This window comes from Lonchura striata, chromosome 12 (assembly GCF_046129695.1).
Source record: "Lonchura striata isolate bLonStr1 chromosome 12, bLonStr1.mat, whole genome shotgun sequence".
Classification (NCBI taxonomy): domain Eukaryota; kingdom Metazoa; phylum Chordata; class Aves; order Passeriformes; family Estrildidae; genus Lonchura; species Lonchura striata.
The window spans coordinates 12,680,914-12,708,262 of NC_134614.1; the positions used below are offsets into that span (position 1 = coordinate 12,680,914).

General features: G+C 52.7%; 3 protein-coding genes across 3 annotated transcripts in view; all 3 read left to right on the forward strand.

The window, feature by feature from the left end:
• Window positions 1-5,509, forward strand: part of CELSR3 (cadherin EGF LAG seven-pass G-type receptor 3) — a 30,955-nt gene extending 25,446 nt beyond the window's left edge. The window contains exons 32-36 of the mRNA XM_031505916.2: window positions 44-150; window positions 777-950; window positions 1,095-1,295; window positions 1,468-2,545; window positions 3,241-5,509. Coding sequence (XP_031361776.2) covers window positions 44-150; window positions 777-950; window positions 1,095-1,295; window positions 1,468-2,545; window positions 3,241-3,268 — 1,588 coding nt within the window. The 3' untranslated portion in view covers window positions 3,269-5,509. The remainder of the gene's footprint in view (window positions 1-43; window positions 151-776; window positions 951-1,094; window positions 1,296-1,467; window positions 2,546-3,240) is intronic.
• A 2,329-nt stretch (window positions 5,510-7,838) lies between these two features.
• On the forward strand, window positions 7,839-13,630 carry SLC26A6 (solute carrier family 26 member 6). The gene is given in 21 exon segments (XM_077786203.1): window positions 7,839-7,928; window positions 7,930-7,977; window positions 8,376-8,533; window positions 8,943-9,082; window positions 9,179-9,289; window positions 9,559-9,731; window positions 9,810-9,974; window positions 10,102-10,254; window positions 10,437-10,519; window positions 10,610-10,757; window positions 10,865-10,978; window positions 11,084-11,161; window positions 11,291-11,386; window positions 11,509-11,615; window positions 11,704-11,773; window positions 11,936-12,028; window positions 12,131-12,235; window positions 12,767-12,943; window positions 13,067-13,121; window positions 13,406-13,527; window positions 13,607-13,630. Coding segments are annotated over 21 exon segments (2,310 nt in total).
• A 4,584-nt stretch (window positions 13,631-18,214) lies between these two features.
• On the forward strand, window positions 18,215-26,991 carry UQCRC1 (ubiquinol-cytochrome c reductase core protein 1). The gene is made up of 13 exons (XM_021532328.2): window positions 18,215-18,319; window positions 18,693-18,833; window positions 19,300-19,386; window positions 20,375-20,504; window positions 21,241-21,439; window positions 22,000-22,079; window positions 22,226-22,341; window positions 22,747-22,890; window positions 23,622-23,782; window positions 24,728-24,813; window positions 25,263-25,351; window positions 25,846-25,921; window positions 26,773-26,991. Exons 1-13 carry the CDS (start codon window positions 18,248-18,250, stop codon window positions 26,835-26,837), a joined length of 1,446 nt encoding a protein of 481 aa, XP_021388003.2. The 5' UTR covers window positions 18,215-18,247; the 3' UTR covers window positions 26,838-26,991.
• Window positions 26,992-27,349: the final 358 nt, after the last annotated feature.

The window sequence follows — 27,349 nt, forward strand, 5'->3', positions numbered from 1 at the left end:
GAGGCTCCTGCCACTGTGACAGTTTGAGCCTCCTCTCTTTCAGAGACAACGTGGCAGCACGTCAGGGCTCAGCCTTGGATCACAGCCTGTTGGCTCACGCTGGCCCCACAGACATTGACATGGCAATGTTCCACCGTGATGCTGGGGGAGGTAAGGCTCAGCCCTGTTCCCGAATTTGGGAAGTTCTTCCTGGTGCAGGCTCTGGCTGTATGGTTACATCTTGCACCCCGTGTTCAGCTGCGACTTCCAAACACGTGGTAGATAGGAGGGAAAGGCAGCCATTGTATCATTTAGCACAGCCTCCTCCTGGACAGATGGCAAAGGGCATAGCCAGTCCCCAAGAGGGTAGAAATGGGGGAGGCAACAGAGAGGACATGGGCTGTTGTGGGATCTCTGGGGACACTGGACTCTCCAGGACAGCACAGACATTTGAATAACTGGAGCTGGACCAGCTGGGGCTGGAGTGTGGGACAGGCAAGCAAAGACTAAGGGATGTGGGTTTACTCAGCCTGAAAGAGGAGGCAGAGGGGGTCTTAGTGCTATTTGCAGCTGCCCTACAGGAAGGTGCAATTAGATGGAGCTGGGCTCCTCTCACAGGTACCCGGTGGTAGGGCCAAGGGAGCTGGCACAGGCTGCTGCTGAGGGAGAGGCAACAAAGGATAAGACACTCTCACAAGCATGGTCAGCCTGGGGTGGTTCTACCTTCCCGGTGCTGTCAGCAGGAACCTCTCCCACCTTCATTCCATATGTCTCCCTGACACACCATGTTCCCACAGACCAGGACTCGGACTCGGACAGTGACCTGTCTCTGGATGAAGAGCACAGCCTCTCCATCCCGTCCTCAGAGAGCGAGGAGAACGTTCGCCTGCGGGGCCGCTTCCAGCGCCAGCTCAAGCGGGCGGCACACAGCGAACGCCTCCTCACGAACCCTGCCAACACCGCTCCCAAAGGCAAGTCCCGGGCCTCTGGCAGGGAAAAGAATGAGCTCAGCTCCTGGGGCTCAAGCCATGCATGTCTTGTCTTGGCTCAATTGCTGCTCATGGAAATATCCTCTCCCTCTTCTCTGGGGTCTGATTTGCTGTGTCCTTCATCAGATGTGGATGGCAATGACCTCATGTCGTATTGGCCAGCTCTGGGCGAGTGCGAGGTTCATCCCTGCTCCCTGCAGAAGTGGGGCTCTGAGCGGAAGCTGGGATTTGACATCAATAAGGATGCAGCCAACAATAATCAGCCAGACCTGGCTTTGACCAGTGGGGATGAGAACTCCCTCACCCAGACCCAACGGCAGAGAAAAGGTAACAATCTGGAGCAAGCAGGCAAGGGTGACCTTGTCTGTCTCAGGTTGACGTGACACTGAAAGCTCAGCATCAGATCTGTGTGGCTATGCCCTTGAGGAGGCATATCCTTGGTTTTCCTGCTCTTCTTGCTGTTGTGCAAATATTTGATTTCTCTTTCTGTCCGGTACAGGGATTTTGAAGAACCGTCTCCAGTACCCTCCAACTCTCCAGGGCTTGCCGTCTGTTGGCAGGATGACCAACGAGCTGACGTGGTACAAGACATCCACGCTGGGTCACAGGGCGGTCCCCGCTGCCTCCTATGGCAGGATCTACTCTGGGGCTGGCAGTCTGTCGCAGCCAGCCAGCCGATACTCGTCCCGGGAGCAGCTTGACATGCTGATGAGGAGACAGATGTCCCGGGAGCAGCTGAGCAGGCACAACTCAGGAGAGTGCTTGGAAGCTGTTCCCAGTCAGCATGGGTCTAGAGAGGAGCTGGACACTATCCCCAGCAGACATGGATCTACTGAACACCTGGAAAGTATCCCAAGCAGACATGCATCTAGGGAAAACTTGGATCTACTTGCTGCTAGGCCCAGTCAGAGAGATCATGGGAACACACTGCCCCGGAGACAGGGCTCCAGAGACTGCCTTGACACTTTACCCTGCAGATTTGGGTCAAGAGAGCAGCTAGACTGTGGGCCAGTAAGAGAAGTCTCTAGAGAGTGGCTAAACACATTGCCAAGTAGGCAAGTGTCCAGAGACCAAATAGACATGTTGCCAAGTCGCGACACTTCTCGAGAGCAATTGGATTTGCTTTCTAGAAAACAGCCTTCAAGGGATCTGCTAACATCAGCTAGACAAGCTTCAAGGGAGCAGCTGGACTTTTTGTCCAGAAGATCTAATTCCAGAGAGCCTCTGGACACAGTGCCTAGCAGGCAGCCCTCGCAGGACAACCTGGGGAGTCTCTCTCGGAGGCAGCTGTCTAGGGAAAGCCTAGAACCGCTGTCAAGGAGACAGCATTCCAGGGAGAACCTGGAGACCATTCCCAGCCGACATCCTTCCACTGAACAGTTAGATATCCTTTCTTCCATCCTTGCTTCCTTTAACTCCTCCGTCCTGTCCTCGGTGCAATCTTCCAGCACACCTTCAGGCCCCCAGACCACCGCCACCCCCTCTGCCATGCAGACCTCAACGCCCTCTGCAGTGTGTCCCTCAACACCTCATTCTGCCACCTCCCACAGCATTTCAGAGCTGTCACCAGACTCAGAGTAAGTGGTTTCCTTCCTTCCTCAGCCAGATCTTGTTCAGCTGATCTTGTGCATTGTCCACCTGCCTGGCTCCTTCCCAAAGGTGTTTAGTTTGGAGGGAGAGGGTTGTGTAGGGGTGAGCTCCCTGGGTGAGTGACAGGCGTCTCCTGGACTGAAGAGTCACTGGGCAGGGAGAAGCCTCATGTGTGACAGCTCCAGATGCTGTGGTGCAGCACAAGCAAAAGCCTCTGTGTATTTGAGTCTGTCCTCTCTGCCCAAGAGATGATGGCCCTTGCTTGTGGCCTGTGGGTACTCAGGAAAGATGCTCTGTGCAGCTAGGCTGGCCTCTGGGCTGATCCCTTGGTCAGTGCTGGCTCTAAGTCCCAATGGATGTATGCAAGGGCCAGGCTGGCTGGAGAGGAGGGAGCCCAAGTCGTAGGGAAGCCCTGCCTTCCCCAGCCACATTTCTCCCCAGGCACCCTGTTCCAGTATGTCACTTTTTCCCTCTAGCTCTGCTTCCTGCTGGTACTACTCCCACTCCACCCCACCCCATCCCTCCTTCCCTCTTCCCTTATCTCAGGGACTTGGAGACAGTTGTTCCTGCCCTGGCACAGGAGAGGTTTTCTGCCCTGTCCTCATCTGGCATAGTGGGGAAAGGGTGCTGGAACCCAGGAGAGATGCCATGGCTTAACACTGTTTTTCTTTCCTCTGAGAAGAATAATGAGAAACGACGGCCATTCCTGAGGGGCCAAAACTGATCACAAGAGAGATGGAAGAAGCAGGGCTCTTCACCAGGCACTGCCAGCTGAGGTTTGGTATCCCCATGGAGCAGGGGCCAGAACTGATGGTTGTCAGAGGCCCAAAACCAACCCTGCTTTCCCCTGCCCTGTGGGCTCAGGGGCCAGCAGCCCACACCACCACTGCCAGGAGCCTCCAGGCTCTCAGCTGCCACCATGCTCTCCATCACCTGCCTGGTGTGACAGGTAGTACTGAGCGAGCGTGGCATCTCCGACCCATTGGGGCCGAGCTCTTTCTCTGCGAGCTGTTTGTGTGTGGGGTGTGCCTGTGTGTGTGTGAAGGGTGGGCAGTGGCAGGGGGACAGAAATGGAGCCTAGGATATGGGGGCAGGGAGGGTTTTCTATCCTTTTGTATCTTTGTAATCAGAGAGAAGAGAAATTTCTATGGTTATTTTTACGGATGGTACGTTCCCAGGACCTGGAGCATTTGTTTCACCAACAGCCCCTTGCCAGTTCCCTGGGGCTACTAGAACATAATCCCAGTGGACTGGAGAAACAGTGCCAGGCAGTCTTTAAGGCTTTGCTGGCACTGCTTTGTCCCATCCCCCCTGCAGGGCAGCTGGCCCCGTTGCCCCCCTGCCCTCCCACTGTGCAGCTCCAAACTCTGTCTCTTCCTGCCTGGTCCCTTGGCCCCTGCAGCCAGGCCTCCTTCTGCCCTGCCATGGCATCACCCCGTGGGGCTGCCCCTCTGTGAGCTGGGGCTGTGTGCCAGCGAGAGCACGTGTGGACAGGGCAGCAAATTCGGCACTAGGAACCTGCTGGGAAGGAGACAAGCTCTGCTGTGCAGTCCTGTCCTGTGCCAGGATGGTCCCACTCTCATCAGTGCTGGTTTCCTTGGCTCAGCAATGAGCACTGTGTTTTTACCCACTGGGTGTTGTGCTCTTTAACCTGCGTGTTACAGAACAAACTTCTGTTGGTCTGCGGGTCTGGTGAGGGAGCTGGATGACCTTTGCCCTGCTTAGCAGCAGGCTTGGCTTTTCCCAGAGCCAGTCCTCACTCTGCAGAGGACTAACATCCACAGGAGCATGATGTGGCTCCAGTTGTAGGGTCCAGCACTGCCCTCAGAAGTTGTATCTAGCTGGTTCCCTGGGGGCTCTGTGTACACCTGCTCTCCCCTGAGTAGCAAAGGACTCTAGCTCAGAGTGACCTGAATTTTGGGAGATGGAGATAAACAGCACTTTCCCCTCTCCGGAAATTCAGGCTGCCCAGATGGTGTCTGCTCAGCCTGGGACCTGACCCCTGGCTGTGCTGTGAGGTGGCACTCCTCTGTGCCCACCCCAGCCTCAGGCCAGGCCGTTCGGCTCAGCGGGGCCAGCACGTTCCCTTTTTCACCCCCCAGGTGCTCTCGGGGCATGACCATGTGCTCTTTACTGCCTTACTACCACACTGCCGTGGCATCTTACTGTAGCCCAGCCTGCCATGTTTACAGGAGAGGACCCATGCTGCCGTCCTCATGCCTCTAGGGAGGCCAAGGCCTCTTGGCTGCCTCCCCGAGTCAGTGGGGAGAGTATGGAGGGAACAGAAGGGCTGCTGACTGGGGGTGCCCTGGGTCCCCAGCACAGCCCTGATGAGGCAGGTTCCCTGTCATCCTTTTCCCAAGGATGAGGAGAGAAAGGCCTGCTGACATGTTTACATGCCATTTGGGACCAGTGTGCAGAGGGAAAGCCTGCTGGCCCCCCTTGCTGGGAGCAGCCAGGCACCTCCATGCTGCCCATCTTTGCCTTTGGAAACAAGCTCGTTTACAAGTTTCTCTCCAGCTGTGCAATGCCAGCACCAGAGTCCTGGGATCCTGTCCCTGCTGTGCTGTAGGGTCCGTGTTTCTGCCAAGTTGGGCACAGGGCTCTTTGTGCTGCTGCCAAAAGGAGAGCAAGTGTCAAGTGCCAAAAAGAAGAGAGCAGCAGAGATGGTGGCCATCCCTGTGGAGCTGGGCCAGTCAAGAAGCAGAAATCTGCTTCTTTCAGACCAGTCTGCAGCTTGGTCCCTGATTGTAGTGCTGTGACCTGGGCTCTGGGGAGCATCCTCCTTGAGTTTGGATTTTTTCCTTTAGGGGATTTGGTTGGGGTTTTTTTCCTCTCTCTGTCTCCTGACTCTGTTGGCAGGGAGTGGGGAGATGCCCACACCCCCCTTTTGGCTGTGTAAAAGTGTATAATGGAAGCGCCAGATTTGGAAATAAAAGTCTATAAAATGGTGTTGGCCTCTGTGCTCTCTCTCCCTCTGCTGGGGATTCATGGCTGGGGCTATGGATGCAGCACCTGGGCTCAAGGTGGTGTTGGGAGGGGGCTTGGGCAGGAGCTCATGGCCAGTTCCTAGGCTGCCTGGGAGTCCCTGTGGCCTGAGGCAAGGTGACCAGGGGCTGGGGACTTCAGGTGAGGTGATTGATGGGCTGTGTCCGGGCTGTTCGCCCAGAGATGGGGTTGGCAGTGGCTCCAGGCCTGGCTGGCAGAGCTGCAATGCCACAGTGGCTGTGGTGAGCTGTGGGGCTCATGCCTGGCAGCTGGCAGCATTCCCAGCCTGACCTAGGATAAGGGAGGAAGATCCATTTTCCAAAGGCTGCGTGACCTCAGCAGGGTCAAGCTAGCTGCCAGCAAGGATAAGGAAGTGTGGGCAGAGAAGGCTGAGCGTGATCCTGTGCCCTCCGTCCCTCCCCTCCTGTTGAAGAGGAAATAGCAGGTGAGCCAAAGGGCAGCATTGATCCACGGCGCCCTGAGCGAAGGTCACCATCAATTGTCATCCCTTTGTGCCTTATGAGCTCTGTCACCTGAGCTGCTGGGAGTGAGTGCAGGGCAGCCTTCAGGAGTTGTGCTGGCAGTGCCAGGAACTGTACTCCTGTCCTGCAGCCCTTCCAGAGGCTGGCTGGGGGTGAGGGCCAGGGAGAGCTGTTGGGGGGCTGCAGTGGCGAGGAGGTGCCACAGGCAGAGTGACCAGCCTGGGGTGCACGTGCGGGGCTGGAGTGTGGGAAGGAATGGCATGGGCGGGGACAGGGAGCAGTGATAAAGGGGCAATAAATGACATGGGGTGTTATCTGCTTTGGAGCTGGAGCCCTGTGATGGCCTCTCATTCTGTGCTGGGGGAGAGAATAAATGATGGGGAGTGGATAAATGAGGCAGCAGTCACATGTGGGTGCCTCTGTTGGACATGCCTTTACCTGACACTGATGGACACGAGGGTGGACAGGGAGGGCTAGGGATGGGTTGAGGGAAGAGGCTTAGCCTCACTGAAGGCTGTGGGACTTGGGTTGTGCTCACTGCAGAGAGAGCCAAGGTGGCCACAGGCTGCCCCAATAAGGCACCAGGGACGGAGACAAGTTGCTCCAACTCTGGAGATTGTGGTCCTGGATGTCACTGCTCCTGCTGCTTCTCAGCCCTATCCCACCACCCAGGGGACCCAGGATTGTCTAATGCCTGGCCCTGCCCCCTGCCTTTGCACACACCTTGCTACCAGTCAGAAATTTGAGCCTGGATTTCCGCTGCCGTGTCCCCATGGGCCTGGGCCAAATGTGACTCAGAAATTCCCTGCAAGCAACTCTAAGTTGTGGTACAGCCCAGGGAGGTGTGATGGGTTCAGTGGGACTGTAGCGCCCGCGGGGGACCTTTGGAACAAGATAACACCTGGGTCTGTGCGATTTGTGTGAGACCAGGGTAGTCCACAGAGCATAGCACATCTGTTTCCAGCAGGTAAGCAAGGGTCTGGGGAAAATACCCTGGATGCCATGACCAGAGGCTGTGGGTAACCTTTTTGTCCTGGTCACAACTCCTGCTCCAGGGCACGGATTGGGGAGTGGACATCCATGGGAGCCGTGGGGGGATAACAGTGCCCTGGGGAGGCAGCTCTTGGCAGGAGGTTGGCACCAGGTTGTGCCCAGTGGCAAGAAGCCCCCTGGCTTGCACATGACATGGGTGGTCAGGCATGGCAGCATCCTGGATGTAGCTGGAGATCAGGAGCTGAGGCTGTAGTAGACAGTCCCCAGAATGGGATGGCTCTGGGCACAGTGGTGACTGTGCTGGCTCTGCCACAGCTGGGGAACCCAGCACACCAGGGCACCAACGGGAGCATGGTGGGTGCTGTGCATCCATGGGGCTGGGAAGCGGGGGAACTTCTCAGCAGGGCAGGAGGAAGGGCAGGAGGCAGGGAACAGTGTCTCAAAGATCACTGGCTGGTTTTAATAAATAGTAGGAAGCAGAGCACGCACCTGACTGGTGACTCCTGAGCAGTTTGAGCGCAGCAGGTAAGAGAGCTGGGGGTAAGACAGGGACTCCAGCACTCAGGGAGGGGATTGTGGGTCCAGCTGCAAGTGGATGAGCACCTTAAGACTGATCAGGCCACCAGCTGGGTGGGCCCAGCATGAAGGTACAGCTCTCAGAGTGAGCTCTGAGCAAGGACAAGCTGTAGATTTGTATGGGGATTGCTCAGACCCACCATCCCAGCCCTGTGAGGGGTGAGACCTCATCCCTGCTCCTCTGCACACAGGCTTACCTCGCTCTGCACTGCAGGGGTCAAGGGAGGGCACTGGTGGAGGGATGGTGAGCCGTGACATTTGCCGGGGTTTCACATTCCTGCTCCCCTCATGTGTAAAGGGACAAAGTCTGCAGATGGGGCTGTGGGATGGATGAGGCTCTGCTCAGCAGCTGTGCTGGCCCCCTGCCCTGCCTTGCTGCAGTACACGGAGGGGAAGGTGGTTGGCACCGAGGTGGGTCCTGCGGGGGCAGGTGGAGAAGGGGCCCCCCCAGGGCAGCTCTGCTGGCAGACCCCACTCGTGCATTTCAGTGGATGGGGTGGACGGGGCTGCTGTGGGGCAGGAGTGGGCAGCACTGATTGCCAAAGCCTTCCCTGCCCTCCTGCTGACTGCCTACTGCACTCCGTTTTGAGCCAGTGCTGCTGCTTCAGGACTCCCAAAACTCGGTTCATGCCTATCCTCAGGGCCATTCCTGTCCACCTGGACAGGATGGGATGGTTCTGTGGCCAAGTGGAGCTGGAGGAGGGGCTTTAGGATGGGTGGGATGCCGGCTGCCCCTGACCGTGGGAATGCGGCTGAGCTGTCCCTTGTGTCCTTGCAGTGGACTGGCATTCCGGAGAGCCAGGTGGCCTTGGCAGCAGAGATGGCCCTGAGCCACCGCGCGCCCCGTGAGGTGCTGAGTGAGGCTGAACTGGAGGAGGTGGCACGGAGGAAACCTCCCACGAAGCCCTCTTTGCGTGGCTGTCTCCACAAGACCAGGTAAGACCATGTGGCCAGTGGGATGTGCCTGGACCTTGCTCCACACAAGGTGTGCCCCACCTTGCCCTATTCTACACCCCAGCCCCACCACCACAGGGAGCTGCAGACCTGGGGGTTCATTTCCCTTTGCCCAGATACCCATGTCCCCACTCTGTCCTCCTGCCTGGAGCCACCAGTCAGGTGCATGCTCTGCTTCCTCCTGTTTATTAAAACCAGCCAGTGATCTTTGAGATAACTGTTCCCTGCCTCCTGCCCTTCCTCCTGCCCTGCTGAGGACACCAGGTTCCAGTGGATGGAGCTGATGGTCCCACAGATCCCCTTGCCTCCCATGGGGCCTCATCCACCCTCACTGATGTCCCAAGCCCCCTGCACTCGTGCTCAACTTCAGCTCCTGCTCCCTCCCCACCAGATGCTCGGGCTCTGCTGCCAAGTCCCTGCTGTTCCGCTTCCTGCCCTTCCTGCGCTGGCTGCCCCGCTACCCCATCAAGGACTGGCTCCTGGGGGACATTGTTTCAGGCTTCAGTGTGGGCATCATGCACCTGCCCCAGGGTGAGTGATGCCATGCCCAGCCTACCAGGGGCCCACCACAGGTGGGGTGGTTAGGGTTTGATCATCGGTGACATTTCTCCCTTCTCCACCTTCTAGGGCTTGCCTATGCGCTGCTGGCTGGGCTGCCACCAGTCACGGGTCTCTACTCCTCCTTTTATCCCGTCTTCCTCTACTTCTTCTTCGGAACGTCAAGGCACAACTCCGTGGGTGAGCTGAGGGAGCATGTGCTTGCACAGCAATGGTGGGGAGGGAGCAAGGAGGTCCATGGTGCTGCATTACCACACCAACAGCTGGGGGGACCTTTCTTGCCTCTTCTTTGCTCTACCAAGAAGGGGGTTGGCCAAGCCAGAGACAAAGTATAGTGTGTTTGCTTTGAGCCTGGCCTAAGGAGAGAGGAGCTGACCCTTTAGGAGGTCCTCTCAGAGAGGTCCTAGTGCCCACATTGGGATCCCTGCCCACACTCTGCCTGTTCTCAGGTCCCTTTGCCGTCATCTCTGTCATGATTGGGAGCTTGACAGAATCCCTGATGCCCAGCGAGGACTTCCTGGAGTCCGTCAATGGCAGCAATGCAACGGTCAATGAGGAATTGCGCGACGCTCGCAGGGTGGAGCTGGTGGCCACCATCACTGTCCTGACGGGTATCTTCCAGGTAAGGTGGTCCCAGCCTAGTCTAGCAGAGAACATGAGACCGTAACCTGTGGGACATTTCTGCCATCTATTCTTCCAGGTGCTCCTGGGGCTCCTGCAGTTTGGATTTGTGGTGACCTACCTCTCAGACCCACTGGTGCGTGGCTACACCACTGCTGCCTCTGTGCACGTGCTCGTCTCCCAGCTCAAAAATGTTTTTGGAGTCTCCCAAAGCGAGCACTCGGGGCCGCTCTCGCTGTTTGTGGTGAGTGGAGGCTTGCTGGCACCCAAGGACCCCTGGTGCTCACCTGTGGGGCACATAGAGGCCTCCAAAAACCTACTGGGGAGGCATCTGCTCTCCTGAGCACATTCCCTCCTCCTGTGTTTTCTAGACTGTCATCGATCTCTGCAAGAAGCTGCCAGACACCAATGTGGGCACCCTGGTGACTTCCATCATTGCCATGGTGGCCATCTTGATTGTGAAGGAGCTCAACCACAAGTTTGCTGCCAAATTGCCCATGCCCATCCCCATCGAGCTTATTACGGTACCCAGAGCTGCCCCAACCTCCTGGGGGATGCATCCAGGAATCCCTGGTGTATCCCTGTCCCCTTCAGGGCGGGGACAGTGGGATTGGGTTCCTTGGCAAGTGCTGCTCCAGCGCATCTGTTCCCCCACCACAGTCCCTGTGCAGGAAGACCCTGCCTCATTCCAGTTATTCTCCCCCAGATCATCGTTTCCACCGGCATCTCCTATGGGGTCAACCTGAAAGAAAAGTTTGGCATCTCTGTGGTGGGCAACATCCCCAGCGGGTGAGCAGGGCCTGACGGTGAAGGGGGCTGTGCCAGGGCACCGTGCTGCCCACAGCATCCCTGTTTGAGCCCCATTTCTCTTGAATGTAGGCTGAAGCCACCTGTGGTCCCTAACATGAGCTACTTTGGGCAGGTGGTGGGCAATGCCTTTGCCATTGCTGTGGTAGGCTACGCCATCTGCATCTCCCTGGGCAAAATCTTTGCCCTGAAACATGGCTACAAAGTGGACAGCAACCAGGTGATGCTCTGAGGCACAGGGCCCCCACCCTGGGTGAAAGCTAATGTTGCCCTTCTTGCAGCCAGATGAAAGCATGGTGCTCCCCTGCCACTACTCTGTCCCTGCAGGAGCTGATTGCACTGGGCCTCTGCAACTTCCTAGGAGGCTTCTTCCAGTGTTTTGCCATCAGCTGCTCCATGTCGAGGAGCCTGGTACAGGAGAGCACAGGGGGCAACAGCCAGGTGAGTCTGGGCAGTGCTGCCTCCCTCTCTGGGGCTGAGCCAGGGGCAGGAGGCACAGTGAGCAGTGGGGGCTCACCCCTGGCCTCCCGCTCTCCTTCTGCACAGGTAGCTGGTGTCATCGCATCCCTGGTCATCCTGGTGACCATTGTGAAGATTGGAGAACTCTTCCGGGACCTGCCCAAGGTACATCTAGTCCCACAGCTTCAGTGTCACATCCCACACCTGTGGCTGTCCCACAGCACGGTGACATGGTAGGGGAGCAGCAAAGAGATTTGCCCTCAGCTTCCTCATAGCTGCAGATTTCTCTCCTAGGCCATCTTAGCTGCCATCATCATTGTCAACCTCAAGGGCATGTTCAAGCAGTTCAAGGACCTCAGCACTCTCTGGAAGTCCAACAAGGTGGACCTGGTAAGGTGCTGGCCAGCCCTGGGGCTGTGCTCTTGTTCCTGGAGATGATTTCTCCACCCTCCCTGAGGCTTGTAGGTGCCAGTGGAGAGGCTGTGCTGCAGCTGACTGTGTCCCCTCTCCAGCTGGTCTGGGTTGTGACATTCATAGCCACCCTCCTGCTGAACTTGGACATCGGCCTGGCGGCCTCGGTGGCATTTGGGTTGCTCACGGTCATCTTCCGTACCCAGCTGTGAGTACCCCGGGGCTGGGGTCAGTGCCACATCCCAAGGGCAGGAGGAGCCTGTGGTGACCTCAGTCCCTTGCTCTCCTCCCTGCAGCCCGCACTACTCCATCCTGGGGCGCATCTCTGACACCGATGTCTACAGGGATGTGGTGGAATACGAGATGGTAACAGCACCAGGGGTGGGGGAAGAGCTGCCTGCAGCGGGGGGCAGTTCAAAGCATCTCCAGTAGTGGCTCACTGGAAAGAGGGGCTGGGGGCATTTTTTTGGGGAGGAGGGGAACAGGTGGCTCCATCCCTGGAGTAGCACCCTCCCCATCTGTCCCCAGGCACAGGAGGTCCCTGGCGTGAAGATTTTCCGCTCTTCCTCAACCATCTATTTTGCCAACGTGGAGCTGTACGCCGAGGCCCTGAAGAAAAAGGTAGGAGAGCCACCAGCCTCAGAGTGCTTCCTATATCTCCTGCCTGCCAGCAACAGGGTGGTGTTGGGGCAGCTGGGGACACGAGGCCACATTGCTTTGCAGAGCGGCATTGATGTGGACCGCCTGATTGAGAAGAAGAAGAAGGCCCTCAAGAAGCTGAAGAAACAGCAGAAGAAACTGGAGAAGGAAAAGGCAAAGAAGAAAAAGGTGCTTCCTTGATGCAGGGGACATCCAGTGACATCCTGCACCTCTTCCCTCCCTGGCTCTGATGCTTCTGTCAGTGCACTGGTGGGGCTTGGTGGCCCACACAGTTCCCAGTTCTGTTTAGGGCCAATGGGTGAGAAAGGCACTTGGACTGAATTGAGTCACACCCCCCAAGGCTGGTAGGAAAGCTGGGCTGTTAATGATTATGTGTTAGAGCTGCCAAGTCATTAACCTTTTGCAAGTTAATCAGAATTAAGAGCAAGGGCAAAGGGTGGCCTGGTGCCAGCTAATGAGCCCAACTCTGCAGAGTTCTGCACCACTCTTGGTGCTGGGGAGAGGGGTGGATTTTGACACATCTGAAAAGAGCCCAAAAGTTGGTGAAGATGTAAGAGGGGCACCCTCTCCTGGGGCCACCCACTGCCTGTGCCCTCATACAGCCACAGCGCCTCACCAGGGTGAGCCTGGGGGACACTGCCATGCCCAGGGTGCTGCCATTCCTGGAGCAATAACACCGGGTCTCCTTCCCTTCCCCAGAATGCAGGGGACGGTCCAGGCCTGGCGGTGATTGAGTTGAGTGCAGGAGAGAGCAATGCACCCTCAGAGCCCACCCTGCGCAGCCTAGGGCTGCCCCAGCCCAGCTTTTCCGCTGTTATCTTGGACTTCAGCCCCGTCAGCTTTGTGGACACCGTCTCCATCAAGATCCTGAAGAATGTAAGGGGCTGGGGAGCAGGCAGGACAGCAGCCTCACTGATGGTGTCTCTGGGGCCCTCTGGGGTGCCCTGATGGCTGCTGCCCATTCCTTTTCCTGGGTAAAATGGTTTTTCCCATTTGCAGATCTTCAGGGATTTCCGTGAGATAGAAGTGGACGTCTTCATTGCCAGCTGTCCGGGTGAGGGGGATCTGCAGAGTCATGAGCCCCGGCCGGGCATGGCCAGCCCATGGCACACAGCTGATAGCCTGGGGGGTCCCTCCGTGGTGCTCCCATCCCCAGGGTTTCCCCAGGGGATGGGTGCTGCAGGTTGTCCCATGGATCCAATCTGAGTCTCGAAGCTGGGTCCCTGGTGGTGACCCTGGTGTCCCCCACAACACAGGAGGCGGGAGGACACTGCTCCGGGTGGGTGGCAGGGGGCTCAGCTAGGTGCCATCTCTTTAGATACTTATCCCTCCACACAGTATCTGTCCTGGCCCAGCTGGAGCGGGGCAACTTCTTCAGTTCAACCATCACCAAGCACTCCTTCTTCCCCTCGGTGCATGATGCCGTGGTGCACATCAGCAGGGAGCGGCACCAGGCCTCGGTGAGCACCCAGCCCTGCTGTCCCCAGCATGTGATGGAGAGGGCAGCCACACCTACCTCTCCCTGTCTGCCCTCCTTAGGTGGACCACAGCACCAGGATGTAGCCCCTCGAGAGGAAGATGTCTTCCCCAGGAGATGGGCAGGCAAGGAAGGCTTTGCCACCCTGATGGCACCAACTCGGCCACCCTGGGGCCCAGATGCCCAGATTCCCACCAGCCCCTCTGGACTCTGAGTGCTGGGGCTCACCCTGTCCATGAGCCCTGCTGTGGTGGGGCTGCTGCTGGCCGGGGCTGCTGCTGGCTGTCACGCCGAGGGGCTGCCTGGAGCCTCCACACTGCCCCAGCACGGACCTGCCCCACCTGGCCAGGATGTGGCTGGGGGGTGGTGGAGGGGCCAAAGGGTTCCTGCTCCCAGCAGCGGGCTGGAATCATGAATAAAGCTCTGTGGTGTTCCCCAGGGTTGCTTTCAATGCCCTTTCCTCGATAAAGATTCTTTGGGCCAGACCACCCCGCTGCGCCCCGGCCCTGCTGGGCACGGCTTCCCTGCGGCTGGGCTCCCCAGCACCCTCCCTCTGGCTCTTTTCTGCCACTTCTGGCCATGACCTGCTCTGGGCCCACAGGGCTGTGCCCGAGGGAGCCATATGGGCAGGATTCCCCATCCTCAGAAGGCTCAGAAGGGTGCTGGGCCACCAGCACCTGGTGGCTGCAGTCATACCTACACCAAAGGGGAAAGTGCTTGCTGTCAAGAGAAGGCTGATACTGGGTTTTGGGGAGTAAAGATGGTTCCACAATTTCAATATCTAGGATTTATTATTTTTTTTTCTGTTTCTGTGCCTTTAATTATAGAGTTACTGCCTATATGATGATTAACAGGAATAGTTCCTTATTGTCCTTCCTTTGCTTGACATTAATAACTTTCATCTTTTCCTGATTGTACCAGTGGCTATATATTAAGGATGAATAGAAGGGAGTAAGTTTTAGGGATATGTTGCAAGTAACCAGATTGGTAGTTCTGGTTCCATTTCTCATTTTCTAAGAAGAACTCAGATTATTTTTGGACTTTTCATAGACCTCTGTCTAGGTTAGCATTTGTTTTTGATTGACCCAGTCAATTTTAGACTTCTAAGCTTGACTGGTGAATGTAAAGGAGAAAGTCACAGAGCTTTGGTGGTTCCTGTGTCAGCAGCTTCTCAGTATTGGGGAGATTTATGTTTTCAAGTTTGTTACTTCAGCTACCAGATGATGCTTTCCCCAAAAGAAGGTGAGAAGGTTGGTTCCCTAAATGGTGAAATAAGTCTTCCTGCTATTTGTGACTCTTTTGTATTAACTGAGGTTTACTACAAGAAACTTTGCTTAAATTTCATGCATCTGGTCTTGGGGGAAACAGAGTATTCTTTAGTCAATAGCATGTAGGCTTTTATCAAACTGAGATGGTCTTAAAGTCAGGACACTTTAAATACAGTCATTCCTGCTAGTTCCAGTTCCATTTTTAGGCTCAACAAACAAAAAGTGAAACCTGCACCAATAGGAAGGGAGGTTTAATTTGACTTCCTCCTTTTTAGGGAGAACCATTTAAAAAGTTTCACCAGGATCAGAGCAGGCTGTAAAACAAGAAGAGTGTAATGCAAAAGACCAATCCTATCCTCTTAGTAGTAATATTTGTAACTGGACTTGAATGAAATGTGTCAAATCTGTGCTCTTGGGTATCATATCAGTAATAAGTACTTCAGCTGCTATACTTCTCTCCTAAAGCTAAAAATACAATCCAAATAACCTTGACTCCATGGTCACAATTCACCCTGTGATGGTGAGGGGTGAGAAAGGAGGAGAAGGTGCAAATTGCCTGCAAGTTACTTTAATCATCTGTCTAAATCACTGGCCACTGATTTCCTGAAGGTTTAAACAGGTCAGTTGCCCATATCTTTCAGGATTTTTGGTCGTGTTTTTCTTGGGATTCCTCTAATCTTTTCCCACTAGTTCAGCCTCTGCTCTCAATCCTTTTCTGAAGTACCTCAATAGCCTGGAAATCTATTGTTTTTATTTATCACACCATTATTCTCTTAAAACGGTTGTTTGCCCCACGTGTCATTTATGCTGATTTTTTGCTAGCTTATTTTGAGATGCCAGCAGGTGTTTTGTAATAGCAAGTACACAATCCTATAGCTTGGTTTTCTTTTTATTTAGTCTGTCTAGAAAATGGAATGACTGAACATCTCAGACAGGGTTTTCTTTCCACAATTTGTTTCACTTGAAGGGAATAGATATGTATTGCTACGATCATGTACCTAAAATCTTGGCACTGAAGAAACTAGTGGTTTGCTAAGAAGGGGGTCAGTAGAAATGTGGCAAAGCTGCTATGTGCATATTAATGAAATGCCAGACAGTGAAGCAGTGGACATTTCTGGGGTTTAGTACCAAGTTGCTGCATTGGTGTGCATTTTCTCAGTGTGTCAGTGGCATTTCTGTCTATAACTATGCTGTCTAGGTTCTCTAGCGTTTGATGCCTTTTCCTTACTGTAATTTTAATATCTTCCTTCAGATTAAAGGATGATACAATCTTTACATTTTGAAACTCCCTGTTAGGAAACACTACGTCAGAATAGTAATCAGTCCCCTTTTCTTTTACCTCGATTGTAATTTTCATAGACTCATTGCAAATTTCTGCTAATGTCAGTAAGAATACTGTCATTGCTAATACCACTTACCAGGGTTGTTGCTGATGCATATTGCTTCATTCTGTATCTGACCTAATGGCCACTTTTTGTAATCTGCAATTTTCTGTGATTTGGTAACAGCTGGCATACACTGCCAACCCACAAATTGTGTGTTGGGATTTCAAGGGCTTTGATGGGTTCCTTTCTGAGACTGCCATGAACTGGACTTTCACATTTACAATCACTTCATCTTCCATAGGTTGTTTCAGTATTTAGTACTCTTTCTTGGAATATAAGCAATAGACCAGAAAGTACCAAATTCCCTGCAAGCCCTGTCTTCCCAATGGACCATTAAAAAATATTGTTTTTCTCCTCTGACTAATCTGCCAGTATTCAGATGGAGCAATGAGTCCCTTAAGTGAACCTCTTAGAAGGGATCTCATCACAGGCAATATCTCAGGCTTTCCTTAAAAACTTTCTCTTTTGGATTCTAATTCTATTCTGAGCACATTTAAGATGTTTTTCACCAAACCCACACAACAATGCCTGTTTTCTTACGGAACAAGACTAAAATGTGCTTCACAAGAATGGATCCAAACTAAAGGTTATACCAGTAATTCTAAGAATGGTGGCTCCCTCCTGCAGTTATATTTGTAAATGAATTGATTTTCCAAAGCGAAATATTCCAAACCTTCAAACACAAAAGGAAGTCCTTGTGTTTGGCAAGAAATACCCCTTGGAGGACTTGTGTTAATTTTAAGGTGTTAGCTGTGTTGCTGGCTTCACTGCTGCGTAAAAATTGAAAAAAGATTGTACACTCCTGTGCTGTCATTCGTCCCTCTGAGAATGCCCAGGATGCCCATTTCGGGATATCCACTCTCTTGGATTCCTATTCCTGGAATGCTCATTCCATGGTGCTGTAGTTGAGATGGTCACAATATAAAGCAACACTCCGTTTTCAGGAAGCTTCAAACCTGGTTTTATTATAGCATGCATGCTTTTTATACATTCTTACAAAACTCATATTTTACACTTTACTCATTGATCAGGAAAGAAAAACAAAGCACTTACTGGAAGAGACACTTGTACGTTTCTCTTACTTATCCTTCTTTCCTTCTTGGGTTCTGTGTCAACCACCTTGGTAGAAAATTCTTTCAGGGGTTAACATGGATCCTCTTACTAAACTTCTCTCTGGCTCACAGAAGTCGCTGTAAAACCTCTTCCCCACTGCGGGACCCAAATGCCCCAGAACCTGTTCTCACCATTTTCTAGGGACCCCCATTCTCATGACAGGACCTCCATTCCCAGGATCCCCCATTCCCAATATCCCCATTCCCGGGATCCCCAGTCCCAGGACCCCCATTCCCGACATATCCATTCCCCGAGACCCCCATTCCCCGGACCCCCAGTCCCGATATCCCCATCCCCGGGCCTCCCATTCCCCGGACCCTCATTCCCAGGATCCCCATCCCCGGAATCCCCGTTCCCGGGACCCCCATTCCCGGACCCTCATTCCTGATATCCCCATTCCCGATATCCCCATCCCCCGGGCCTCCCATTCCCCGGACCCTCATTCCCGGGATCCCCATTCCCGATATACCCATCCCCGGGACCCTCATTCCCAGGATCCCCATTCCCCGGACCCCCATTCCCGATAACCCCATTTCCCGGACCCCCATTCCCGATAACCCCACTCCCCGGACCCCCATTCCCGATATCCCTATCCCCGGGACCCCCATTCCCGATACCCCCATTCCCGGAATCCCCATTCCCGGAATCCCCGTTCCCGGGACCCCCATTCCCGATACCCCCATTCCCCGGAATCCCCATTCCCGGAATCCCCATTCCCGGAATCCCCGTTCCCGGGACCCCCATTCCCAGACCCCCATTCCCGGGACCGCCGTTCCCGGGGCCCCGCCCGCGCCCCACCGCCGCGCCCTCCCGCCACCAGGGGGCGCGGCGTCCCGCCCGCCGGTCTGGCGCGCCGCTCGCCGCCCCGGCCCCGCCCCGGCCCGTCTGTGCGCAGGCGCGCGGCGCCGGGGCCGTCGGCCAGCGGAAGAAGAAGAAGATGGCGGCGCGCTCGGTGTGCCGGGCGGGCAGCGCGGCCGGGCGGGCGCTGCTGTGGGGCCCGCACCCCGCCGTGAGTCACCGCGCCCCGCGGGGGCAGCGCGGGGGGGAGCCCGGCCGGGCCGCGGGCGGCCCCGCAGTGCGGAGTGCTGCCGGGCCCCGCCTGTGTCCCGGCGGGAAGGTCATGGGGACGCGGCGGGCGGTGCGGGCCGGGCGGCGTTTCTGTGGCGCGGGGCTGGGCGGGCGGGAGCAGCGGCGGCGGTCACTGTCATTGTCACTGTCACCCGCTGCGGGGTTTGCCACCGAGCCGCGGTCCGCTCTCTGCCCCGGCACTGGGGTGCGACCGGTTCGTGCGGCTTTTCCCTTGGGGTTTCCCACCTCTTCAGACCTCTGAGTTCCCGAGGGGAACAGTCTGTTAGTTGTGATGACAGCCTTTATTTTTACAGGCGGCTTTGCTGACTTTGACAAGGAAGCGAGGTGCTGCCACCTATGCCCAGACACTCCAGAATATCCCTGAGACCCAGGTCACCACGCTGGAGAACGGCCTCCGTGTGGCCTCGGAGGAGTCCAATCAGCCAACCTGCACGGTAAGCTTAACATAAGTTAGGGGCTCATGTGGAACAATCAGTCTTGCCTAGCCTGCAGCTGGTCTCCCAAAAGGGACTGGCCCCTGTCTGAACCAGTGCTTTTGCCAGAGACCCCACTGCTTCTCCTTGTGAACAGGTGGGATTAATATAGCAGCAGGATGCTCAGACTGGTGTTGTATTGTCTTTAGATAAGTTCTTATGCTCTACAAATTTGCTCAGCCTTACAGTTTTTGTATGAGCAGTAAGTGAGAAGTAAAAGTTATCTCTCTGGCAAAACCAGATGTGTTGAAGCTCAGAGAGAAAAAGCCAAAATATGTGCAGGGAACGGTTGCTAGTTTGTTCTTATTTTGGTTCTTGTAGTGTAATGTCTGTGGACCAGACTTCTTGTCCCTGCTGTTGTGTTTGCGTCATTAGGATGCTGGTTGTTTTCTTCTCTGATGTTGCTACTCGCTGCTCTTGCTGCCAGGTGGGTTTGTGGATCGAGGCTGGGAGCCGCTATGAAGACACAAAGACCAACGGGGCTGCTTTCTTTATGGAACACATGGCCTTTAAGGTGAGGATTTGTGCTAGGTCTGCACAGAGCTGCCCTGAATATTCTGTCCATGCATTGGCCTCTCGTTTTGGAGCTGTGGATGTTGACAGAGGGTGTAAATCAGGTCATCTGAGTCCTGGAGTCTTTGCACACAGTATACAAATAAGTCGAAAAAAGCATCTAGCCTATGTGGTGCTTATTGGTTGAGTGTACAGCACTTTGCAAGCATGCATAAATTAAAAATAATTCTTATTTACTATTTGCTGATTTTTCTCTTAAAGGAAAAAAATATAATTAAAAAGTGTAGCACACATAGAGCACTGTGCTATAAAGCATCCTTCCTTAGGTTAGCACAGAGAGTTCAAAGCAGCATTTCCTGTTGCCATTTATTTTATTTTGCTTTTCTTACTGGTCCAGCAAAGCTCAGAGGCTATAATTCTTGCTGTTTAAATTATGCAAGTGTCTGCTGAACAGGGCAGAAGACATCGAGGCCTGGGACTTGCTGACTCAAGTTCAGCCTGTGCCTTCATAGGCAACTACAGCTCTGGCCAGCTCCTTAAGAGATGGGCCCTGTATTACAAATAGTCTTCTGCATCTACTTATCTTCTGTATGTCACTGTTTGGATAACTAGAAACCTGCTTATTTTTGGTTTGGATTTGTTCTTACTTTACTTTCAGGGTGCTGTTGAAATGCTGTTTTCTCAGCATAGGTTGTTTCCTTACCTGCTGATTTTGTTTTGGTTAGCAGTAATGACAGCCTTTATTTTTTGGGCAGCTTTATTGTGTTTCAATAAACACAAGCTTTATTGACAGTTTGTGTTGGTCTTTCAAAATACATCTCAGACATCTTTTATCTAGAGGAGATAAGCCAAGTATTCTCCTGTCTTATGCAGCTGCTATTGGCTTTTATGGATCACATAACAGTCTTTATTGTTATTTTCATTGCTTTAATTTTGACCTGAAGGGAAGTTTGTTCATTTCATAACTGAGTATATCTGGTTTCTTTTAGGGCACAAAGAAGCGTCCTGGCTCAGCTTTTGAGAAGGAAGTGGAGAGTCTGGGAGCTCACCTGAACGGGTACACCTCCCGTGAGCAAACTGCCTTCTACATCAAAGCCTTGTCCAAGGACATGCCCAAAGGTAGGATGGCCAGAAGCAAAGTCTGATTGGGAAGTTAAATAAGTGCATGTGCTTCTGTTTCTCACCCCCAAGCATCTTTTCTGTCAGCAGCCCCGAGAATGAAGTTGAAGCTGAGCAGTAAATTGGAGGTTCTGGTTGGTAGTTGAAGAGAGCAGTGATGTGGTGCTTCAAGGCTGTGTGTTCATGTGTCCCTAAACCAGGAGTTGTAGTATGTCAGGCTGCACTGCATTTCCAGAAGGGATTCACTGGTTTGTGGTTGTTTTATGAAGCTTAGCAACTGAGGTCAGCCACAACTGCCGTGTGAGGAGTTCTCAGTGCAGCTCTTGCAGGTGCTCCTCATGCTCTGTAATGCCACTTGCTGCCTTCTCTGGGTTGGTTTTGGGCAGAGACAGTGATTTGAGTAGGAGCCTTACTGTAGACATGGGCTATGCTGTAGGCATCACAAACTGAGGATTCAGTGTATGTCTGGAAGAGAACGTGCTTCTGACGTATTTTACCATCTGCAGATGTTGCCTGCACTCTGTTGGGTGAAGGTGCTTGGCAAGCTGATTCGGTGAATTCTTGCTAAACCAGTGTTGTTTGTTCCTCCCAGATGCTTTGGGAATGGGTAGCACTCAGCTCTGTTACGTTGCATGCTCTCCCCCAGCATGGTTTTTGCTCACTCCTGTGTGTCTCCTTTCAGCAGCACTGGGTAGCAGTCGGGCAGTGGGATACTGATGTAGGAATTGTGTTGCAGTTGTAGAGCTTTTGAGTGACCTTGTGCAGAACTGTGCACTGGAGGATTCTCAGATCGAGAAGGAGCGTGGCGTCATCCTTCAGGAGCTGAAGGAATTGGACAGCAACCTGGCAGATGTCACCTTTGATTACCTTCATGCCACTGCTTACCAGGGGACTTCGCTGGCCCACACCGTTGAAGGGACCACAGAGAACATCAAGTGAGCAACTGGCTGGATGTGGTGCACAGCCTAGGGGTGCAGTCCTTGGGGTGCCTGACTGCTGCTTCCTGGGCATGATGGCTGCACAGTGTGTACATGGAGGTGATCTGAGCCCATGGGCTTCTCCTTGTGCCCTGACTGTGTTTTCCCCATTGGCGCTGGTGAAGGTGTAATGATGCACACATTCCTTAGAACCACCCCAGAGGCTGGGAGGGACAGGTTGAGCCTTCTCCCATACTTCTCAGTTTGTTACAAAACTTAGAGAGCTAGGGGTGGTCATCAAAGCAGTGGCTTTGTGTTAGCTCAGTGACTGGGTTCGATACTCTCCAGTCCATATTGAAGTCTACAACTCTCCATCTTGGCTGCTGGCTCTTGTTGTTTGTGTTGTAGAATTAGAGCACAGGGCAAACACAGTACACAGTGCAGACTTCTAAAAAGCATTGTTACCCCACAACAAAGACAATCGCTGCTGTCTCTGCACTGTGAACTTGCTTCTTCTAAGCCTCTTACTCCTACAGAGTTGGAGATGCTGACGTTCTGGATCTCTATGTTCTTTCCAGGAGGCTGACTCGAGCAGATCTGGCTTCATATGTTGATATTCACTTCAAGGCACCTCGTATGGTCCTGGCAGCTGCTGGAGGTAAGTTCTAGATTCTTGTAATCCTGGGAAGCCTCAGTATTTTCAAGCATGTGATCAGACTTGTCTCACATCACTAATGTAAAATCAGATAATTTTGTTAAATTAGTCTGTTTTGAGACTGGAGATCTCTCCTTTGTCGTTGCCAGGTATTTCCCACAGAGAGCTGGTAGATGCAGCTAAGCAACACTTCACTGGGGCGCCTCTTACACACAAGGGGGATTCTGTGCCTACCCTCAAGCACTGTCGTTTCACAGGGAGCGAGGTAAAGTTGTTTTGGTCCCCATCAAAATGAGCAGCTGTTGCCCAGCTGTGGAATGAATGTGAAACCAATTACAGTTGCTTGTCAGTGGAAAAGTCTGTTCATGTGTGTCAGAGAAGCTGATGATGCACCATCTTGGTAGTACTCCCATGTTCTGTTCTTGGGGCTTACTGCCACGTGTGGGTTTTAGATGGGACCCAAATTCATTAGGAGTGTGAGGCTGTTGCTCATTTGATCTACTGTAAAACTCACATCAGAACAGCTGGTTTGTGTTCAGTTCTGTCTGGGATTCTTTGATTTTACTGGAGTAACATCAAGTGCCCCAGTTTGTCAGTCTGGCATTGCAGCAGGCTGCAGACAGATCACAGTGTTGATGCAGTTCTCCCCCACTCTTTGATGATTTTCCAGATCCGTGCCAGAGATGATGCTCTGCCCCTTGCCCATATTGCTCTTGCTGTGGAGGGGCCAGGATGGGCTGATCCAGACAACGTGGTCCTCAATGTGGCTAATGCTATCATAGGGCGCTATGACCGCACTTTTGGAGGTGGGACGGTAAGAGTCTTGGGAGTGCCACAGGGAGAGCCTGGAGCAATACTTCATGTGGAATATTATGGAGACCCTAGGGGGATGTGCTTTAGGAGAGGCTGTTGTGGTTAGCTTCCAACTGTGAAGGGGTTAGGGGCCTGGAAAGTAGAATAAAAGTGTAATCAAAGCTAATCTGGGACAGTTCTTGAGAGGTGATGCTGGCAAATGAGCTGAGCCTTTTGTGGAAGAGGTGTAGCTGGTGAATTCACAGCAGCTTATTCCCACCCTCACAGCTAATCACTCAGTGGGGGTGGTGATGGAAGCAGGACAGAGTACAGTCTCATGATGCAAGCTTGTCTTACCACTGCAGAGCAAATGGAACTTGTTTAAAACCTCGGAATTGCATCCATTATTGTCTGGAATCTGTCTAGCCTGTATATCAGTGCTAACCCCTGCTGCTGGGAGACCATGTCCTTCTCATTTTTTTCCCACTCCTGCGGTGGTGTGCATACCAGCTTTTCATCTGCAGCTGGGAAAGGAAGTGGTTCGGCTGGATGGACTCCTAGGCCATTGTCTGTGGCTTTTCCAGCAGTGATTCTCATCTGTTGACCACATGAAGGCTCTAAATTAAGCTCTCCTTCAGTAAAGTGTTCCGCTCTGTCTTGTCTATGGTCTTTGTGAAAACAGCTCAGTGGGAAAGAATTTGAGTTTTGAGGAAGCTGAAAATGAAATGGCTGACAGCATCTCCTTATTTACAGAATCAATCTAGCAAGCTGGCTACGCTTGCTGTGAAGCATAATCTCTGTCACAGTTTTGAGCCATTCAACACCTCCTACTCTGACACTGGCCTCTTCGGTTTCCATTTTGTTTCTGATCCTCTGTCTGTAGATGATATGATGTTTTGTGCTCAGGGAGAGTGGTAAGTACAACTTTGGCACAAGTTGCTGTTCAAGATCTGAGCCTCCTGTGCGAGACTCGGCTGCTGGGGGAGCATATTAAGTGTACAGAGAGCTCTGTCTCTTTATGAACTTCATGGTAACTTGCATTCTGGTTAACTGAACCTGTAAATCTTTAAGAATGTGGCTTTTGAGGAGCTGTTTTGGTCCCTTAGGGCTTCTCTGGTCTTTTGTTCATGCTTTCAAGTATTAGCACCAAGGCTTTGGGTCCTTTTATATATGAGTGAGATCATTCCTTAGACAAGGCTTTCTAGGTGCCCAAGAGACTTATCTCCATTGTCTTGTTAAGCCTGAGCAAAGCAGGCGGAGTTCCTGCTGCTCAGGCTCTTGTCTTGTGGCTGATGAATGACCTGCTGCTGGAATCCTGCCAGCATTTGGGAGCCTTCTGGCTGTCCATCTTACTGTGTCATGAACCAGTTCAAGGCTACATCTGAGCTACAAGCCATTCTGTGTGGGGCAGGTGGAGTGAGCCCTTGCCCCAGAGATGTGATCCACTGGCAGGAGAAGAAGGGATGTAGCAGCTGGAGTCCAGAGTGACTGTGGAGCTGTCTTGTTCTTTCAGCATCAGTTTCCATAGCAGCTTGCCATGCATGGGAATGGCTGACACGCCTTCCCTCTCCTGTGATAGGGCAGTGCACAGCACATGCTGCTGTGCCTGCAGGGCAAGCCAGAGCCTGCACCAGGGCTGCTGAGCTCAGCATGTGTCCTGCTGGCTGAATCCCCTGCCTGTATGCTGGAGCTCTTGCCTCCTGCTGTTCTGTGGAGATCAAGGATGAATGTCAGCCTGCAAGACAAGCGGTGTTGATACCAGCTTATTTTTAAGGAGGCTGGGGAAAGGGAGGAATTCACTTTCTGTCTGAGCAGACAAACATCTTTAAGAGCTTTTGTTGTCTTCATGTCTTCTCCAGGATGCGTTTGTGCACTAGTACCACAGAGTCAGAAGTCACAAGAGCCAAGAACTATCTCCGAAATGCCATGGTGGCTCAGCTGGATGGTATGTTCTGGTTCATGGCTTGACCACTGTGCTGCTTTCAGAGGGTATCTGCTTGAGGTTCTTCTGGACAACAGAAACTGTGCTAAAGATTGCAGTTCTGCTGGCAGGCACTGGGCAAAACTTCCTTTTCCTGCTCCACACTCCTCCTGCCATGTTGTCAGAGCCACTGACCCTAGCCTTCTGTGCTCCCAGGAGTGACATACTGCTGGTAGCCAAAGAACTGAGACCCTCAAACTGGTCTGCCTTGGCTGTAACACTTTGGAGAAGAGGAAAGAAATCTGTGTATCACATAGCTCCTGCTGGAGCTGCAAAGAGTGGGAATTAGAACTATGCTTTGTTAGCAGAGGTTTTTATGCTTAGTTTCTACTCTTTGCTTTGGCTGATGATCAGGCTGTGCAATTCTGGAAGGCTTCTTGGTGCACTGATCATGCAATGTCTTCTACATCCAGGTACCACACGAGTGTGTGAGAATATTGGAAGCCATCTCTTGCACTACGGACGCCGTATCCCTCTGGAGGAGTGGGATGCCAGGATTTCTGTAGGTATCCATTTGTTCTGGCTGGGATACCTGAGCATTGTCTGGCCTTAGTCCGTTGCAGTAACACATGGTTTACTTATCCCTTAATCAGACTCCCTGGAGTCCAGTGGTTATCCTGCTGACACTGATGTAACTGTCAGAATCTCTGGCTTAGACACAGTGTATCCTGTGTCCCTGTGACTAGAGTCCATCCCAAAAAGAGAGCATACAATTGTGCTAAGCACACAACCTGAAATTCCTGTAACAGTTTTCCTAATGGTGGCCCACACCTAGATTGTGGAATTTCTGCAGCCACTCTATTCCTTAGAAGACTTATGATTTTGGCCTTGTCTTCTGTGCCCACAGGAGAATGCGCTGTGTATTAGCCATGCTTGCAGGCAGAGCCTGATTGTATCTTTTAATGAGCTTGATATGTAATGGCAACAGTTAGTTGCGACTTTGAGAAATGTAGGTCTGCTGGAAGAGTCATTAATTGCTTGTTTGATCTTTATTAGGCTGTTGATGCAAGAATGGTGAGAGATGTGTGCAGTAAATACATTTATGACAAATGTCCAGCACTTGCAGCAGTTGGTGAGTAGTAGGTGACAATCAGTGCACACTTAAAAAACAAGGCAGGGATGAGAGCTGAGTGGAAGCGAGTTGCAGGCAGTCCTCATGTGTCTGTCCTAACTCCTTAAGCCACTCTGGTTCTTCACTGTTACCCTCCTGCCTCTGTACATGAGGTGTGCCAAGGCACATATGCCACGAGATCAGACTTGCAGGTGATGGAGATGCAGTGGCAGTGAGCTGCTGGCTGTCCTCCCACCTCTGCCTGCTGTGGAGCTGTGACTAAGACTGGGAGTCCTGTAGCTGGGTGCGGGCCCAGCACGTCTGCCAGGTGTCCTTACCCTGGGGTCAGGGTGGTTTATGTAAGGGAAGTGAAGGGACCTGATTCTCCTGTGCTGCTCTGGCATGTCTGTCTGGCCAAGGACAAATTCCTTTCAGAAAACCTGCCTAAGCAGCTCAGCTCTGCTGCCTCTGTCCTGTGTTTTGAGAATTCCCCTCCTTGCAGCTGTTTCCTCTGGCCTTCAAAGTGGAGCAGGTTGGAAGAGGCAGTGTTTGAGCAGGAAGTTGAAATGTTGAAATGACTTGGTGGCTCCCTGTATTTGCTACCTGTATGGGAGCTGTCCTGAGCATTGTGGGGCAGTGTGAGAAACACCTTATTCTGTCAGGAGCTGGTATCTACTGGTTTTCCTGATGCAGGTTTGAGCTGTTTGCTCAAACTCTTAAACAGAATTTATTTGCTGCCTGGTTTTGTGCAGAGCAACTATGGATTGCAAGCACAGGCTGCTCTGCCACCATCTGCTTTAAAGAGCATAAGAAACTGTACAGCAGTGATTTTTTTATTATGTCTCCAAGTAATTTTACTCCTGTTCACTCAGGTCCTGTTGAACAACTCCTGGATTACAACCGCATCCGCAGTGGCATGTACTGGGTCCGTCTCTAGGATGTGTTGCCTGCAGGTTGGAAGTAATGAAGCTGTGGACTGTGACAGGTTCCCTCTGGCACCGAATGTCATGGGCACCAGGGCAAGCTGAGTCCATTCAAAGCAGCTGTCTTCTCTGTGTTAAATGTATAAGAATAAATACATCCTATGTGGAGTTGGTTCTGCTGGTAGTCAACTCTTCTTCCTGGGTGGTGTGTGTAGACACTGCTGGTCTTGCCAAACTGGGGAGATAGGATGTGAGGAGCTGGAGCTGTTGATAGGCAAACATCTGTCTAGAGGGGCTATGTTATACTAACCCATATGTTTTTATATGGAGATGTGTTGCCTCTCATCTTAAGCTTCCTGGTTATCTGTAAACCAGCTCAGTAATGAGCAGAGATTATTGTGTAGTGGTGGAGTGGTCTGCACATTCTTCTTTTACTCTCCATGTAGTCAGGCTCAGCTAGGCAATAACTGAGAAGCTTCTTACTGGCCTATACCCATAAGATAATCTCTAGGTCTGAGTAGTTGGA